The sequence below is a fragment of the Clinocottus analis genome, unplaced genomic scaffold (assembly GCF_023055335.1).
Source record: "Clinocottus analis isolate CAN_PGR_092001 unplaced genomic scaffold, fCliAna1.0.p SCAF_18, whole genome shotgun sequence".
In the NCBI taxonomy this organism is placed as follows: domain Eukaryota; kingdom Metazoa; phylum Chordata; class Actinopteri; order Perciformes; family Cottidae; genus Clinocottus; species Clinocottus analis.
This window is the reverse complement of record NW_027175909.1, coordinates 5083753-5101549: the sequence shown is the minus strand read 5'-3', so window position 1 is coordinate 5101549 and position 17797 is coordinate 5083753. Positions and strand designations below refer to the sequence as shown.

The 17797-nt window shown below is 40.4% G+C and overlaps 3 protein-coding genes across 3 annotated transcripts; 1 reads left to right on the top strand and 2 right to left on the bottom strand.

Annotated features, from left to right (window-relative positions):
- Window positions 1-766: 766 nt before the first annotated feature.
- On the bottom strand, window positions 767-9341 carry garem (GRB2 associated, regulator of MAPK1). The gene is made up of 6 exons (XM_068582213.1): window positions 8963-9341; window positions 7452-7592; window positions 6994-7124; window positions 5317-6519; window positions 4402-4556; window positions 767-4138 (listed from the first exon to the last, which is right to left on the bottom strand). Exons 1-6 carry the CDS (start codon window positions 9096-9098, stop codon window positions 3304-3306), a joined length of 2601 nt encoding a protein of 866 aa, XP_068438314.1. The 5' UTR covers window positions 9099-9341; the 3' UTR covers window positions 767-3303.
- A 503-nt stretch (window positions 9342-9844) lies between these two features.
- Window positions 9845-14567, top strand: ncf2 (neutrophil cytosolic factor 2). The gene is made up of 15 exons (XM_068581636.1): window positions 9845-10018; window positions 10253-10335; window positions 10544-10652; window positions 10899-11033; window positions 11420-11527; window positions 11665-11724; window positions 11854-11897; window positions 12230-12371; window positions 12492-12557; window positions 12828-12888; window positions 12996-13033; window positions 13144-13292; window positions 13380-13491; window positions 13693-13810; window positions 13907-14567. Exons 1-15 carry the CDS (start codon window positions 9845-9847, stop codon window positions 14005-14007), a joined length of 1500 nt encoding a protein of 499 aa, XP_068437737.1. The 3' UTR covers window positions 14008-14567.
- Window positions 13935-17517, bottom strand: dph2 (diphthamide biosynthesis 2). Its single transcript, XM_068581637.1, has 7 exons — window positions 17403-17517; window positions 16913-17083; window positions 16674-16786; window positions 16196-16416; window positions 15211-15900; window positions 14659-14841; window positions 13935-14519 (listed from the first exon to the last, which is right to left on the bottom strand). The coding sequence occupies exons 2-7, from the start codon at window positions 17060-17062 to the stop codon at window positions 14392-14394; spliced, it is 1485 nt and encodes a 494-aa protein (XP_068437738.1). The 5' UTR covers window positions 17063-17083; window positions 17403-17517; the 3' UTR covers window positions 13935-14391.
- Window positions 17518-17797: the final 280 nt, after the last annotated feature.

Here is a 17797-nt window from a genome sequence, read left to right as displayed (position 1 = left end):
TACTCAGTTTTTATATAGTTCTTTTTTAATAATCTACATTTCCCTCCCGGGTTAAATTGTTCTCCATTTGTTTGTGTCCAAGTGCTTTTAAATGTGTGTATGACTGCAAGCGCGTAAGAGAGGGAGAGTTGTGTATGTGAGAAGAATGTGTGTGTCGGTTCTCCCTTGATAGTAAGTTCAAGACTGAAGTATCTATGAACAGATACAATTTATTGAATGCATCAGTGGCCATCGGTTAGTTTACTGCCTTTATAAAAAGATGAATAGATGAGCATCACAAATATGTATTTGAGGAGATATAACCGTGACTATAAAGCATTACATATTACTGCTTGATGCACGTCCTCAGAGATGATGTTCAACTATGACTTTAACAAATGAGTAATCACTGGAGGGCAACTGGAACAAATGCTTTTTAAAGTCATAATAATTAGGGGCTTGAGAAATAAATCAGTTGTGGAAGTTGAGCCATAAAAGCAGAACTGCAGGTCGCTTTGAGCTGAGAGACGTTAACCTGCCTGATGTAAGGCAGGAAACCGTAGAAGCAGAACTGATGAAGCACTTACTGGTTCCTGAGAGGCTTCAGGTCGGATCTGCAATCCGTTCCAGAAACCCAGCAAACCTCTGCTGAGGACTTTTTGCTAATTAACGACTAATTTTGTAACATCTCTAGTGCAACTATATTAAATCAAATTCTGATTAAACGTGAAAACTTGAATTTATTCCTAAAAAAAAAAAGAAGAAAAAAAACACAAACACCAGTTAATCCATTTTTAATACAATCGAAAATAAGGGAAACACAAGTTAATTCAAAGATAGCTGTCCATAACTCAAGATTTCAATAACGTTCACCGATAATGCTATAAACCCAGTGTCACAGTCATTTTCACTCCTTTTTGCACAGATGCTAATAAGTAATGAGGGCCGTCGGGCTGAGTTTGTGGGACTGGGTCAGTTGTTGTAGTGTGTTCACAGTTAATATCTTAGAGGTATCCATGTAAAGTTACTGACTTACAAAGAATTACTTTGGCATGCACTGTTTTACCATTTGTGGTCATTTCAATATGCATAATACTTCATTGCTCATCATTACCACTCACTCGCTAAGTTCTTTCCCATGGTCTCTTTAGATTGCCATGTCTATTGCATAGGACATTAATCAGCGTATAATAACAGTGCCGAGGGACACACGAATCCCTGAACACATGGCGTATTAACATTATTATTATGTAGTGTGACTGAGGCTTTTCTTACCTCGTGACCGAATGTTATTTTAATTCATGGATTCATTAACCCAAGTAAAAACTAGGTTGTACAGAATGTAGTTTTTTTTAAGATATTTGAACATAAAACATTGTTTCTCAATAACAATCATTTCAACATTAGTAATAACTTTCTTTAAAAAAAAAAAAAAACATGTTTCCATTTACATAAAAAATATATAAAATATGTAACAACCCACTGCAATACATGTCAGTGGAAGAAATCAACAGCTGTTGGCCAACAGATCGGTCCAAGGTTGCAGGAAGGCCGTTGTTGCTGAAGCACCTTCATACATCAGCCATACCAACAGTCTGAAAATAACTACTCTGCATTATGTTAAATACTGCATAAATAAATCAACTCTGATTCAAGGCTGCAGAGAAAATGTTTGGTACCAATAGAAACCAATATTTCATTGAAGCAGATCATTTCAGTTTTAGCTTACACGCCTCTCAGGGCATGGGGAACGACACGCTTACCATCATTACGCCATATTCATGTTGAGACGTTTATGTTAAGAGTATAATCTCAAGACAAGACTGACGAAAATGTTCAGCCAAAGTGAAATATTATATATTTTAAGGTTTATGGGTTAAGGTGCCGAAAATCTATCTTTTAATAGTTTCTAGCATGAGAGCACACTTAAAATACATACAATGTGAACAAAGGAGAAGTACCATTTAAGTTTTTAAAAAGCATGTAGTGCATTCACTCTGTACGTAGACGCTTTTCTTTTAATAAGTGTATATTTAATGACCTTAACTGCAATTAATAAGGCTGAAATCCACCAAAGTGCATGATGCATAATTTGTATTTCATGTAGAATATCATGGTCCACCACCTCTGTTGGTTATTTCCGTGTACGTTTTAGAGTAAGGAGATAATCTTGTTCCCAGTCTTTTTCTGCAATAGATAATCTCTAAAAAGTTATTTTTTTACTTTTTCATTTAAATTCATAGCAATTAGCAATATAGTTGAATTCAACTTTAGACATCAAATATAAATACGACTTTGCATAAATCTGACATCTTGTTGCACATGAGACCATCATGATCGTTGGATTTGGCTGACTCTTACGGGCTTAGTTAAGTGACGTAGAATATCACATGCGATCGCTGATGGCCGACAAAGCCCATTTGGTTTAAATGCAACACTTAATCTCCTAAAACTAGACAGGAAAGCGACGCTACCCGACATAAGATCGATGCACAGACAGCGACTCTGTTCAGAGATGAGGTTTACATCATTGGATATTTCTTGCCATTCGGAAAAGTAGTGAATGTTCACTGAAGCAGACCAAGATTACAGCTCAAAGGGGTTGATTTTTAAGAGCATGAGTATTTCTAAATACCCGTTAGCAGAGGGCAGGTCTAGAACTCATTCAAAAGTAGTGAATTAAATCAACTGGTTTAGTTGACGGTTAGAAAATGCACTCGCAACTAAATTCTCCATCACGTCTCAGACCTCGTAAAAACATGTGCATACTTCAATTATCACCGACTGCAAAACTATATAATTGCACATTTCTTTTTGGTTACCAAATTCAGCCAAATGTTTAATTGCATATCGCCTACTATATGTTTTTACATTGTTTTTGATTATGGTAAATAAGCAACATATACCAAAGTACCTCTGCGCGCTTTTTTTTTTTTTAGAAATCCTGAAAATAGAGATTCATGTTGCGATATTCAACTTTAAGGACAGAATGCTACAACATGCTCAATAAGCAAGTCGCTTGTCACGTCAGTGTTTTCTTTTACATTTGTTGCCTTAAATCAGGATACATGTGATGACATGAGCACGAGTAAGCTGCGGGCAATAAAGGTACCAAGTAGCTGATGTCTTCAAGAAAGTGCCAAATGGATTCATTCAATTAGTAAATAGCAGTCACACACTTTAAGTCTTTCCTCACACTATAGTAACAAAGACATGAATTCATATTATACAAAAAGAAACTCTTTGTGGCTTGGTGTGCATAGCATATATACTGAAGGCATGACGCTCTGCTTTATAACAGAACTTAGTTTCATATACTGCTCGTTATATCTTGGGCCTCCACCCATTTATGAACTGCATGAGTTTCTTTACTTGCAGTTTGCTTAGCTTGAAGTCCTCTGACAAAATATCCTCGGTAAGCTGCAGGAGTAAATTCCCATCAATCTTCTCGGACACGAAAAGAGAAACGTTGTCGTCCGGCAGGCCAATAAACCTTAGAGATTTGGACATCTCCTCAATAGAAAGGCCAGCCAGACTCGGCGGGGGCTGCCACTGTGCAGTGGTGGGAGAGGATGGACAGTTAGGAGTTAATGAGTCTTTTGTGACCTGCTCGTGTTGAGTAAGTGAGTAATTGGAGGGTTCCTGCTCCTTGTCGCAGACGGAATCTGACAGGAAGTCTGTGCTCCTCTGTGGGGCATTCGATTTCGGTGGCAAGATGGGACAAGAGAGGCTCTGCTTGGTGTTTGACTCTTCTATTGGCTTGTCCCTGTACATTTCTGAGTTGTAACTTGAAGATTTGGTGCAGAACTGGTTCAGAGACGCTTTCTGCGACCTGAAGTCCGTACTGCTGTGTGCGTGCTCTCTGCCATCAAAGTCAACCAGGCTGGTTGTGCAGGTTTTTGGGGCACTTGGGGACCTTTTTCTGGGGTAACTGTAGTAACTTCGACAGCCGGCTGGTAGAAATTCCTCCATGCTGTGCGATTCTCCTCCCGTTAAATTATTTGGCCAAGACAGCCTTGAGGACATCCCATCCGAAGGCAGGCTACCACCGACCAACGTAGCATTCGGCTCCGTGCTGTTGGATTTAACCCAGTTACAGGGGTAGCACACTCGGCTCGGCTCTTGTGGGTCGGCCGGCTCTTGCTCAGACGCCCCACTGCTGATGGAAAAGTAGAAATTAACTTCTGGTACTGGAACAAACTTTCATGTAAACCTCATCATATGAGTTTAACACATTTAACATTTCAAACAAACGCATGTTAAAGGGAAGTTGAACAAAAGAAGAAGAAAAAAATACCACCAACAATGTTGAAATGCCATGAAAAACCATGAAATGTCAGCATGTCGTGCTTGTTTCTTTCTATTTTTAATTTGGGTGTAAATGGTGTCAAATGATTGCATCGAAATGTTGCCGGTTCTTACATGTTGTGGAGACCAGAAGAATAATAGGAGAGGGTTGGACTTGGAGACCGAGTCTCTTGCTGCCGTGGTTTCGACAGGACGGGCACAGACGGCATCTGTTTCAAACTCCGTGGAGGAATTGGCGGGGCGTTCAAAAGACGGCATTCTTCCTTCACCTAGAAAGGAAATTAATTGACTTTAAAACTGAAGGCAAATTTAAACACATGCATTTTTTTCTTCTGTAAAACTGAAGTTGTCAGACGCTGCTTAATGACAATCTTATCTTGTTCACAACAGCGTCACAGTTTGTCAGTCTCTCTTTAAACTGTGTCAGTGCTGTCTTAAGTTCCTGAACATCCTCTTGCTTCTCTTTTTTTTTTAAAAAGAAGAAGCTTTCAACCCGAAAAACACAGGTTGGCTCTTATTGTGAAATAACCACAGGAAACGCAATCAATACTACACAGCAACCTGGCAACCTAGCATTCATGCCAACCTTTTATCAGAAATCATGAGACCAATGCCTCTACAGAACAAAGCAGCATCCATTCTGGCATTGATTTCATCAGGGGGACATTTTAATGTTTTTACCACAGACTAGCGAGAAGGAAGAGCCGCAGTGAACTGTTAGATAAAGAGAAGCAGGCATAAGCTGTATCTACTCCAACTCAGCAAGTTAACCATCTTACTTTGGCAATCTGTTGTGTGGAAAAGTACTTGTGCTGTGCGTAGCGTGAAATCAGTTGAATTATATTTTTGAATGACTTCTTTATCAAAACAATGTGGGTTTGTATAGTTGCACAGTAATCTAATACACTAGTTGTCAAGGTTCTATTTCTGACAAAGAAGCTGCTGTTTGCTGTAGTCTGGTACTGCACCCTGGGAATCACTGAAACAGTCTGAAGGATTGCAACTTTAAGTATGATAGATGATACTCACAGCTTCAGACTTGGGTGGAACTGGTGGCGGAGTAAGAGACACATCCAAAGTGGGTGTTGCACCAACTGGACAAGTCACTGGGTACGAAAGGGCCGCTGTTGAACCGCAGCCATTGTTGATGCCTCGGGTTCCCTCGCTTAAAGAAGCTTTTGGGATCTGACTTCTCAGATGATCCAGCCACAGCTCCTCGTAGGGAACGTCCAACTTGTTGAGGGGTGGTTGTTGGCTTGTGCTGTCCATCAGTTCGGGGAAAAAGTGTTCATTTTCTCCTGAGTCGGAAGGGATGCTGTCAGATGGAAGGAGAGCCCAATCTCCACATAGTGTCATACAGCCCTGCAAATTGACCTCACTGTTCCCGTGCAGGTTGCTGCCGTACACGCACACAGATAGTCGGTGGAAGGACTGGGTGAGCTCATCCCGGGCGTAAGTTAAAGAGCTGGGAATCTGCATGTGGTTGGTACAACCGTTGGAGCTGCTGCTGCCTCCGCTGCTTCCGCTGCAACTGCCATTCCCACTGCTTTTCTTCGGGCTCTTCCCATCGTCGTTCCAGTCAGTCCGCACATCCCGGACGGCGCGAGAATAGTCGTCTATGTCAAACTGCTCCTGGCAGAAGGAGAACCAGCGATGTACCATAGTGTCGAGCCACAACTCTCCTAGCAGGAGTTCTTCTGGAATAATACATCTCGGCATGACCATATGAAAGGGAAAATGGATGGGGATTATTTTGTTGCTTCGCAGAATGCAGCACACGACCACCGTCTTTGTCTGAATATTGACCAATTTGTAGCGATGGCCCTCTCGGATTAGGTGGAGGTCATGCTGGTTACGGGGTGGACTGCTGGGTACTGTGACGTTGACAGGGAGGCGGGTTTTCTCCACGATGTTCCTGATGATGTGCTCGCCGTCCTGCATCTGAAGCTCCAGGGGACTGCAGGTGCTGAACCTGCCTTTGCACTGGAAAGGCAGGCTGATGCTCTCATTGGTGCGATGGTTCATGCAGATCAAGCAGGGCATCTTACTTCGACCGATCTTGCTAATGGAGTTTAGCTTCCCAATCTTCTTCAAAATTGTGTTGAACCTGGATTTTTCTCTGGAAGTCTTGGCGTATAGGATTTCCGCCTGGCCCATTAACGTCAGTTCATCACCGGTGCTCAGTGTTATGTTGTAAACTTCAGTATCTTCATTGCATTCACCTGAAGCCATCTGTGAAAAGACGACATAAGACCTCAGTACTGAAAGAATGAAGGAGATCCTTTTTAAAGTTTAAAAAAAACCTTGTCAGCAAACATTTGGATAGCACATTACCAATTGCTTTATGTATAGACTTGTTATATAAATAATGGTTTTGTTTCCCAAAATATTACTTATCAGTGTGGTTAGAAAAAAATAACCACAACAAATATTAAATATTAATGGTGTCCAACTTTAATCTACTTTGTGGAGCTTAATTTACGGAAAAGAAATAAAATACATATAATATGCCTGTTTTTGGCACCTTAAAGAGAAAATATCTAGTCTTTAATTGAAGTCTTAGTTTATCAAATGTGTCTGATGTCACGATTGGGAAGCGAAGTTATAGAGAAATATATTACATGGTATAAATAGTTCCAAAGTATACTAAAATCAATTAACACTACAGAATCCACAATCAATAATCCTTGTACCACTTAGATGTACCTTAACATTGAAAGTGATTTCTTCCATGACGTATACCCTCTCAGGGAATGCTTTGGCCACCTCCTCCACACTGTTGAAGTACTGCACAGGCTCCTTCACATCTCTGTCCTGCTCCAGTAGCTTAAACTGACCTGAAACAGGAAAAGACGTATCAAAGCAACTGACTGGATCAAGCATAGATTGTGCTTTTCAGTGTGAGTATCAATAATAACAAAAAAGTTATGCATTGTTCCTATGATGATGCACCAAAACCCCTCTCAAAATGTATTTTGTATTTTCTAGGTCTGAGCCACAGACAATAAAGATTTAAATCATCATTTAAGGAGCCCTCCTGATTTAAATCCCATGTTATTAGTTAAAGCACCTGATTTTGGGGGGTTAAGATATATACAAAAGTACATAATCAAAAGACAATGTCAAGCAAATTCCAGAGCACTTAGCAGCCATGCCAAGCTCACCTTCATAGTGTACTGGGATCTCTATTTTGGGCCCAATGACATAGTGTCCCTCCTCCAGACTGTGAGCAGTAATAGTCGTCCACTGACGGCAGGAATGAATCAAGAGGTAGTCATTGTCTCTGAGCCCTTCCACCAACTGGCCTGAAGGAATGAAAACAACAAGCAGAACACAGGTTTTACTTTTCAAAGAAATATTGTAAAATACTGCAAGGTATCATTGACAACATATCATATTGTACAACACTAAATTTCACAAACTGTCAGAGTAATGTCTGATGTACCCTTTTGCACTATCAAAATATCAACTTTCATAAAACGTCATAAGTGTCATGTAACATGTTCCATCATTACACCTGCAAAATCTCAAATGAATAGTAAAATGTTGCTGTTGAAATATAAAGTCTAATATCTGTAGACGCTGACATTTTATGACGTGATACATTTTGTCTCCGTGTTTTCAAACGTATTGTATGAATTGGTTGTAGCAGCAAAAAAAGATGTTAATGATCATCCTAAATAATAAAGTCAGTACCCGGATAAATGCCATGATTAGTCTTTCTCTTTTCTTATACCACTTGTGAGCCCTGCAGGTTGCTCCTCTCAGGAAAATGCACTGGATTACTCAGAACAGTCAAATCCCTATCCCCCATGGACAATGACAAATGCCATGAAAATCCATACCTCTCTAAAAGCAAGCGCTACAGTTTAAAAGCACAATACACTCCCACCACCGGATGCTTAGCACAATGTGACAACACATAGGAAGGTAAGATCAAATAAATGCTGATTATCTCATAATGGCTTCCTTCTTTTAGTACATAACATGATAGACATTATGTTCACAACTATTGATGGAGAGGTAAATTCCCTGAACCCACAATACAGTCATCTGGAGTTTTGTTCTACTTCGTTTACGGAGTCATCTCTTATTGTTCTGCCTAAATGAGGCTTTTATTGTACCCAGGGTAAGGTCAAAGATAATTGATCTGCCTTGATTGAGCAATTAAGTTGACCAACCTTCTACAATTGTCACGTATAGCTCCGCCCTTACTTTGTATTGCCTATGTGCCTTGACAGAATAGTATGCACATATTTTCAAGCAGTCACCAAGTTGCACAGTTAACATTATCTTCTGGTTCCTCAATATGTTGTCGTTAACTAGAAAAACAGTCGCTGGTTATACTCTAACGTACTGCCTTTACTTAGCATGGCTCCAGAGGGAGAGCAGTGAGGTCACAAGTCATAACACTGAGTAACTTAGCACACAGAATCATTAGGGAAGTTACAATGAGGTTACAGATGTAGCGACGCAACCTCAATCCTGAACAAATGTCAACCTTTCATGTTACCTTGACACTTTAGTTGTGAATTAATACGACACGCTGACAAAGAACAGACCCTAAAAAAAAGTTGCTTCAGTTTTTCGTTGACTTGTGTTACTGTAGCTAGCTGCTAAATAGCAATTTAGCAGCTAGCAAAAGAAAGCTCAGAAGTGACAGCAAGTTACTAACCGTTATCCAGCTTGGCAATTTGAGGCAAGCGATAAGCACTGACGAGTTGATCTAATGGCAAAGACGTCGTACTCCATGTCACATCTTTTAAATTGTTGTACAACATTGTTCCAAGGTCCATTTTGCTAGCTAACATTAGCCAATGGAGGCGCTAGCTAGCAGTGTGTAAACACGGTCACAAAGGGCTACACAAAGCTAACCAACGGATCGGAGAGCAACTCGCCATCTACAGCTACAGTTGGCACGTTTCTTAGAAGTCGCCGCATGTTGCCCGTTGCATTTGCCTACACATCATCATACGTATCATTAAGGTCCGTTGTCTCATTGTGTAGCAGAGACATGTTTGTTTAGCTCGCAACGACTGCATCAGGGCAACTGGTCTAAAGTCAACCTGATGAATAACGGAAATACGTTTTTTTATTCTTATAAAATAAAAGCATAATTTTCGTTGGGATTCACGTGCAAAACGCGTCTCGTCCTTTCTCAGGGACATTTTTGAAGTGCTTTCACGTTTTGCCGGTCGTTTTAGTTTTGTACTGCCTATGTTGATAACTAAAATAAAAGAAGCCAAAATAAAAGCCCCCACTAATACAAAATAAAGCTCAACCTAAGGCTCCAGATGTGGGGCTTTGAAATTATCATAAAGAAAACAGTTAACCAATTTGCAGTTGCTTATCTCTGCCAGTGTACTGATAATGACACTCCTAAATATATGTCAAAGTTATAACACGTTGAGTACCAGACCACCACTGGGCCTTCACACTTGGTTGTGCTGCAGATGCAAATGTGACAACAATAACACTTTCATCACACTTCCTGAACGAGCTGGTACAAATCACAAGAGCTTCCTGAATTTGCTCAGTGTACTCCAAACCAGCGAACATGTCTTTTGTAGACACTTTGCGCCAGTGGGACCAGGCTGTAACTTGTGTTGACGAGCAGGATTTGACGAAGGCCCTCAGGATTTTCTTGTCTATCCAGGAGCCAAACTCCAAAATTTATTTTGACATTGGCTGTCTCCATCTTCTTAACCAAGACCTGGATGCTGCTGAAAAGGTATGTCTGGCGTTTAGTTGGTGAGCCAAAATATTTCACACAAATATCTTTGTCTTTTTATTTTTGCAATATTACTCCTAGTTAAATTTAGTTTGGAAGTAGCTGATGAAACTGAGATAAAATGCTGTGATGTATTTGCAGTCTGAAAGCGCAAGTCACTGTGAAAGAAGAAGTAGAGTTTACCATTTCTCTTTTCTTCTTGAGGAAGTTACTGTGTTTTCTTATGTTTCTCAGGCCTTTGATTGCAGCATAGGAAAGGATGAACATTTGGCTGTTGCTTTCTTTCAAAGAGGCATGACGTTTTACCGAAAGAAGAGGCAAGACACACCAGGCATCTATGATGCAATGGCCGCACTCATTTTTCAGATTTAAAATCATGATTTAAAGCATAATGAACACATTATGCTTTAAATATCATGACATTTGCTTCCTAGTTACCTGGTGACTTTTTTCTGTACTTTTTAAAAATAATATTTGTGGTTTATTACATGCACAATACATTAACTGGATTATTTATATTCAAAGGTATGAGGAAAGTTTAGCGGACTTCCAGCAAGCCTTCAAGGCACTAAGAGGCAACCAACTGATAGATTACAAAGCACTTGGTCTCAGATACAAATTATATTCATGTGAGGTAAGTATTCAGAAGCATCCAATATATAAAGTATCATTAGTATGTCATCTACACATGATTAGACTTTTCTTCTCTATTCAGTCCACTACTGTCAAACAACGGAGAGACGTTCCTTTTCTAATCTGCCTTCATGACTAACTTGATGTTGAAAACCAATGGTTAAAACTAATTTGTCTGTTTGTATTTAACACTGCTGTCATCCTTTCAATGTGCAGTTTGACACAATATCAATGCTTCCTGCCACAGGTTCTCCTCAATATGGCTCTGTCTGAGGCTCAGCTGGGCTACTGGGACAAAGCCCACAAAAACCTTGTGAAGGCTCTCGACTACAAGACAGACGCTAAACTCAACATCATCGACAAAGCTCTTGATTCCGCCCTGGTCAGTTAACATACAATAACCATTATTAAACAGTTACCTATTACAAGGACGTGGGATGATTTGAGATAGCAAAAATATTTGGTTTCTCAAAGATTAATAAACATTCTGCATAAAACAGCAACTCAAAGCAAAGTGATGCACCTACCCGTGCATCACATAAGGCTTTCATTCTCTTGCAAGTGAACAATTGCTAATACAAGCCCGGTATCATCCAGTGTATTTGCATATAAATGTACATTAATATCAGTCAAGGATGAGGCACGGAGAGTGCTATTAGTTTAGATTGGTGTATAGAGTGCTACTTGGTTGAATCAGAATGTTCTGTCATGTCAGAAAAACTTGACAAATATATTGCAATCTTGATTGTAATGTGTTTTCACCAACAGAAACAGAAACTTTTCAAGCCGGTCGAGTTCCCATCAAAAGTGTTATTTAAACCGAATAAGCACTATGTTGCTGAGCTGGAGAAGAAGGACTACCTGGGCAAAGCAAAGGTAGTACTGCATTAGTCACATAATTAAACTTCACCAGAATACAGCTCGTTTAATTAACTAAAATGTAAATCACACGATCAAACGATCATTATTTTCCAAACATAACCTACTTTTTTTCCCTTCTCTTCTATCTTCAGGTTGTTGCCTCGGTCATACCTCAGGACGCCTTCTCTGGATTTGCCCCCTTACAGCCACAGGTGACATATGGGCTCGTTCTCTCTCTTTGGCAATAAAAAGAAAACAAACACAATAAGTTATGACATATAAATCTTTGGGTTACTATAAACGTATTGATTGGATCTTGTGTTTCGGTTTACATCTAACAGGTTGAAGATGGTCCAACGTGTCCAAAAGAACCAGAGGTTTTGAGGTACAACAGTCCATTTTTAAGCCCTAGAAACATGATGCTCTCCAAGGACTCACATATGAAATGTGTTGATTCATTTTAATATTCAAAGATGTGATTTGTTTACAGATATTCTATTTCAGCCTTGTTTCAGGAAGAAAGAAAAAAAGGATTGCAAATTACCTTTTTACTTGTTACAGATGGCAGATTGGATGAAAGAAATGGAAAAAGCATCAAGCCAATATATGAAATGTGACGCTTTCATAAGAGTAACATGTCGAATCACTGTAGACACTTGAGTCTCGTGTGTGCCAGCAGAACTCTTGATGCCTCTGGGATGTCGGCTGTCTTCACAGAGCTTTGGAAGGAGAACCCCACACCGTCCTGTTCGAGTTCATTCCTGAGACCAGTGATGAGTTGGCCGTGGTGCCGGGCAACATTGTGTTTGTACTGCAGAAGGGTACCGACAACTGGGCTTCTGTGATCTTCAACGAAAGAGTAAGGTCACTACGGACAGAATCTGTACATCTGCAACCACCATGTCGGACATATGCACATAAATCCATCATTCAGGTTACTTTCAATTCAAACTATTCATCATTATCATGTCAATTATAGAGGGGACTTGTTCCTTACAATTATCTTGAACGTTTGGAGATTTCCTTGGCTTCCAAACCGAATGAGGTGAGACATTTTTAAGAGTACGTTTTGTTTTGTAGATTCCTTCTTAATGTTTTTCAGAGCGATGTGGTTTCTATTCATCAAAGGCTTTGCTCTGAGACCTAAAAATGTTTGTTAAATACATTGTCAGTAGTCTTGTTTTACTTTTCTAAAGCATACTCTGAAGTTTGCTATAATGGTGCCAATGTGGTGTTTGTTCAAGTTTTGCAGTACGCATTAACATCTTTATGTATGTTCTCCTTTGAATGCCATTGTTTGGATTGTATCAATCAGGGACAGGGGAAATCTCGGCCTCCGAATCGAGAACCACCAACCAGACCTGAGAGGACATCAGGTAAACTTTATTTACCTGATTTTATTAAACGCTAATAACTGCAGGCACCGTTCTGTGATTGGTGCTCAATGTCAGAACTTTTAATGAACTCATTCTCTGTACTTAAGGTCTTAGTAGGACATGCAGTGAAGACACACACCAAATGGTACGCAAGTCCTTGATTTGTCCAGACCTGCCCATGAGTAGGATACATCTGTAAACATGGGAGGTGTCTGTTTATTTAATACCATCAATGTTCTCTATCATTAATGCCAGGATGAACAGTCTACCGACAACTTGTGTATTGTCAAAGTCCGTTACAAGTTCAACTTTGCGTTCTCAGTACCACACGGGTCTTCCTCTGAAATACTGATTGAGAAAATCAGTAAGAAACTGAATATCCCGTCAACTGCAATCACTTTGAGGTAAGGTGCGCATTTGAAAAAAATCTTCCAGTTTAAATGGCAAATTGACTACAAAATCCAATTGTTCTTTTTTTTTTTGCAATTTAGTTTAACCTCCGAAGTAACGGAACGAAGTGTAATCACCCCCAGCACAGAAATGGAAAGTGTGTGGCGTCGTGCCAGTGGTCGGCACATCACCTTGTGGTGCAGCATCAAAGAGGTAAGTAAGTGGTGGCCCATCGTTGCTGGAGTTAGATATGAATTCATCATAGGAGCATTTGATTCTTTATGTTGAGTTATGGTGCTACATCTTCCTGTACTCACTAAGGTAAAGTTGAACCATGCGTCATGAAGTGCAAATATAAATTATATTATGAAAATGAAAAGGAAATGATTATCTATACGCAATTTGTGTTTTCAGCAAACTGATGGAAATCCACAGCGCGAGGTTCACTTCGTGGCACTTCATTCATACGAGTCGTCAAACCCAGAAGATCTCAACTTTAATCAAGGCGATAAGATCACATTACTCTCTAGAGGTGAGACTCTTATCTTTTAGTCATATAATATTTCAAAAATATTGTCATTTAATTGAGAAATATGATTTGAATTCATAATTTCACATTTTTCGTTAGTTAACCAAGACTGGATGGAGGGGAAATGTCGTGGGAACACTGGTATATTTCCTGCATCCTTTGTGGAAGAAGTACCTGTCAATGGCCAGTCATCTGAATAAACCCATGTGAACAGAAAACAAACTGGAGCCAGTAATCCAGTGGAGTGGCTCAGGATGAAAAGTCGTCAGGAACGCTGATCAAAACCTTCAAGAATAAACTATTTGATTAATTAGAATTAGGTTTCAAACATTGCTCATTAATGCAACTTTTTCATGAAGTGAAATCCTTTTTCACAACGAATACATTTAGACAAGTGACAAGTTGTATCATAGGTTACATTTTATGTTCAGTAAGCAGTGGAATACAAAAAAATAGTGATATCCGATATTGATTTTATGAAAACTTGGCACTATTACTTACAGTAATTACAAATAAGATACATGTAATACCTGCAAACATGATTAGATATTCTATTAGAGTCCTGGTGTGTGTCAGGTGCTTTGTCATGGAGCCGTTCCTTCCTCTTCATAAGCAATAGCGATGCCTCTCCTGCCCTCCACTGCTTTCACCACAGGGGTCTCCCCCAACTTCTTCTCTAAGCCACGCCAGCTACGTTCTGCCAGAAAAGATGCTGAGAAGAGAAAGCAGAATGTGTTTGTTCAACTTAACAGTTAGTGTATGTGTGCAGAACTCTACAATAAACGTATATGTGTGTGGACATTAATTCAAACGGTGTCTTTTGTAGAGCAGACTTTGTGAATGTCTCATACCAGCTGAGTTTGTGTTGGCGACAGTCAGTGTCTCGTTCCTCAGGACCACGGAGGAGCCAAACGAAGACACTGCAGGCTCACTGTTCAACAGATTCTGGCTTCGCAGCGCTCCTGTGATTAAAGACACATCAATCTCATCGCCCTCTTCCTGCTGATTGGCCAGAGGCACATGGCTCTGTCCACCTGGTGAAAGTTTGAGATAAGAAGAATAAATTAGATTTAGCAAGATATTTCTACTGCCTTCTCTTGGCTACTGGGGAGATGGATAGATGGATAGGAGTATCAACAAGTCTGGATAATAAATATAAACCTGTATTCATATTATGAAAACTCCGGAGGTGGGAAAAGTTCTGAATCTAGTGGACCCTAATATCTGTAAGTGTTGGTACAACACCTTTCACCATTGATAACTAAAAGAGGAAACGCATAACAAATTTAGGATGAAGTAGATTACTTCATCTTAAATTCAATAAAAATATATATATGAATAGAATAATATTAATAGTCACCAATACACATTTTAGAAGGGGAGTTAATAAATCCCAATCTAACCTGGCAGGAGATGTCGAAAGTCTGTGACGTATTCCTCTGACCACTCCCTCTTCTTGTTGCAGGCCACCTCCATCTCAAATGGCGTTACGACAGGTTTATAAAACTCACTTGAGTCCAGCAGTGAGTTCTCAGGACACGCGATTAACACAAAAATGTCAATTTCAAGAAAGTTTGCGAGTTTGGGCACGTTCAGTTTCCCCATGGCAAACACATAGCTCTTCTTGCCAGCTCCTCGAATGGTCTCCTTCAACTGCTTGATGATGCCGAGGTAGTCGGCCACCCCGAGTGTGCCAACAAGGATGCCAACCACATTGGCATCTTTGGCCCTTTCTATTGCGTAATATCGCTTCATCAGAGCCCGGTTGATGCTCACGGACTCAGTCCTGCCCGTCATCGTCATGGGGTCAAATGAACAAAACGAGCAGCGATTCCACGTCATCATGAAGTTTCTCAGCGTTGATCCCTCTTGACCGACGTAGAACATACTGTAATCCGTGATGCTTAAACCACTGCTCAAGGAGAACCGCCTTCCAAACTGATAAATAAACTGGCTGTTGTCTCGCTCTGACAGACCGGCGTCATCATGTTGTTTTGTAATCCGGCCGTGACTGTAACACTGCTCTCCTTCCACAATGAGTTCTGAAACAACAATGTTTGGATACTCTGGCAACAGGATTGTCACAAGATCATCTGAAAAATATTTAAAAAAAACATGTGTTATTCAATCACTGAGAGGAAATGATTAACAAACCTTTACAAAACTAGCCAAGGCAAGATTTCAATACTTTCTACAACACCTCAGGTTGTGGTCAATATGACTGAACTGGAATTTGAAGATGCTAATATTTATATTATCGAAAACTGGCAATTTGTCCTACTTTTTATCGTCATCCCGTCCTATTTTCTTGAGGAATTTTCAGATGACTGGTTAGATAAACATGAATAACTACCTTTCATACATTGGTATACAAGTAGCATAGCTTACTCATGGCATGAACGTAGTTGACGTCACAGAGGATGGCGACGTGACTCTGTGAGTCTGGATGGAGTTCTCTGAAGGCAGAGCAGCACTTCTCAAGATCCACCGGCCTTCGCTCAAAGACGTACATCAGTGGCAGCCTCTTGGACGGGCTGAGGCAGGCGCTGCCGTAGTGCACAATGCAGTCGGCGCCGATGTGTTCTGCAGCCACCTCGTCCACACAGCAGCTGCTCAAGAGAATCCACCGAAACCTTTATCTTAGCATTTGAAAAATGTGCTGAAACATCTCTTTTATACGCGTAGTGGAGCAGCTGAAGCTGATATTAAAGCAAATAAATGATGCTCATTATCAACACCTTTATGATGAGATAAAGGTGTTGAAAAAGCTTATTATCCTCACTTGAACTGAAGCGCTAAACAAATATGACATCAGCCATGTGCAGGCAATGCATAGTTAAACCAAGACAGATCTTTGGTGAGTTACCTGCCATAGGACGTATCTCCCAAAATGAACGGCTTGGCTTTGCTGTTTCTCTCAATCTCCACCGCTACTGCAACGGAATCGACCAGCAACTCGTCGGGGAACTGCAGTGCAACCTGCGACATCAACCACGATATTAGACAAGTGACGTGCATCTGGCGTTCCTGGACGGGAACTGTACAACGTATATACAATTTAGCGTAAAAAAAACCCAACAACAACCCAACAACACACGTCCTCACCTTTTCAAACTGATGCTCACTGATGAAGTCGCAAGTCTTCTTAATCTGATACAACTCTTCGAGTTCCTCCAGAGGCGTAGTTGTCTTCACTGTCACGTCCACCACGCGCTGGATCACGGTTTCCGAGCTGCTGCTAAACGCGTCCGCCATCGTTGCGTCGGAAACACGCAACTGTAATACAGCAATAAGCCATAATTCAGCAAACCAGGTGGATACAAAGCAGCCATCTATAGAAAACCCACTCAGACTGGTGGCAACATTGTTGCATTTAAGAATGGCTCAATGAAGCTGTTGCCAACCACTTCACACACTTGGTAATTGTGCGTTTTGTTTTCTCCCTGAAGATAACGACACACATCGTGTCAAACGTACAAAACCAGCCTTTACCTGTTATCTATAACGTTACTTTGGGTCCTCCTGCTAGCTTAGCCGCTAACTGGTCTTACTTTGTCATACGAGTCATTGCAACGACGTATCTTTCACAGCTTACCTTTACGACACATACATGTACACCCACAATGCAATAGCGGGTGGGTCGTTGTTGGTGGACAAACTCTTTTTTGACAGCGACACACGTGTCGGCACAACTTAAAACCTTGGACTTACTCAGGTCCACTAGGACAAACACTTCCGGTTCAGGTGTCTTTCAAAATAAGAGCAAGGCTAAACCGTCAATGACGTGCCTCATCAGCTGTTTATTTTCCTGGCATTATTTCCCCTCAACATTACTATTTCTCCGCGACGCACCCCTTACATCAATTATAAAACTAGTACTGGCTCAATTGCTCCTTAAACTAAATCAAATTAACAGATCACGGAGTTTCAGTACACAGATGTCCCCATTTTTGTGACATTATAGATTAGTAATATAAAAAGCAATTGAAA

Coding starts and splice junctions, on each gene's coding strand:
- garem (XM_068582213.1), bottom strand. CDS start 9,098: ATGTTAGCTAGCAAAATGGACCTTGGAACAATGTTGTACAACAATTTA. Junction 7,593..8,962: donor AATTGCCAAGCTGGATAACG/GTTAGTAACTTG, acceptor TCATTCCTTCAG/GCCAGTTGGTGGAAGGGCTC. Junction 4,557..5,316: donor TTCCACCCAAGTCTGAAGCT/GTGAGTATCATC, acceptor TTTCCTTTCTAG/GTGAAGGAAGAATGCCGTCT.
- ncf2 (XM_068581636.1), top strand. CDS start 9,845: ATGTCTTTTGTAGACACTTTGCGCCAGTGGGACCAGGCTGTAACTTGT. Junction 12,558..12,827: donor TGGCTTCCAAACCGAATGAG/GTGAGACATTTT, acceptor TGTATCAATCAG/GGACAGGGGAAATCTCGGCC. Junction 13,811..13,906: donor GATCACATTACTCTCTAGAG/GTGAGACTCTTA, acceptor ATTTTTCGTTAG/TTAACCAAGACTGGATGGAG.
- dph2 (XM_068581637.1), bottom strand. CDS start 17,062: ATGGCGGACGCGTTTAGCAGCAGCTCGGAAACCGTGATCCAGCGCGTG. Junction 16,787..16,912: donor GTGAGCATCAGTTTGAAAAG/GTGAGGACGTGT, acceptor TTGATGTCGCAG/GTTGCACTGCAGTTCCCCGA. Junction 14,842..15,210: donor CTTTCGACATCTCCTGCCAG/GTTAGATTGGGA, acceptor AACTTTCACCAG/GTGGACAGAGCCATGTGCCT.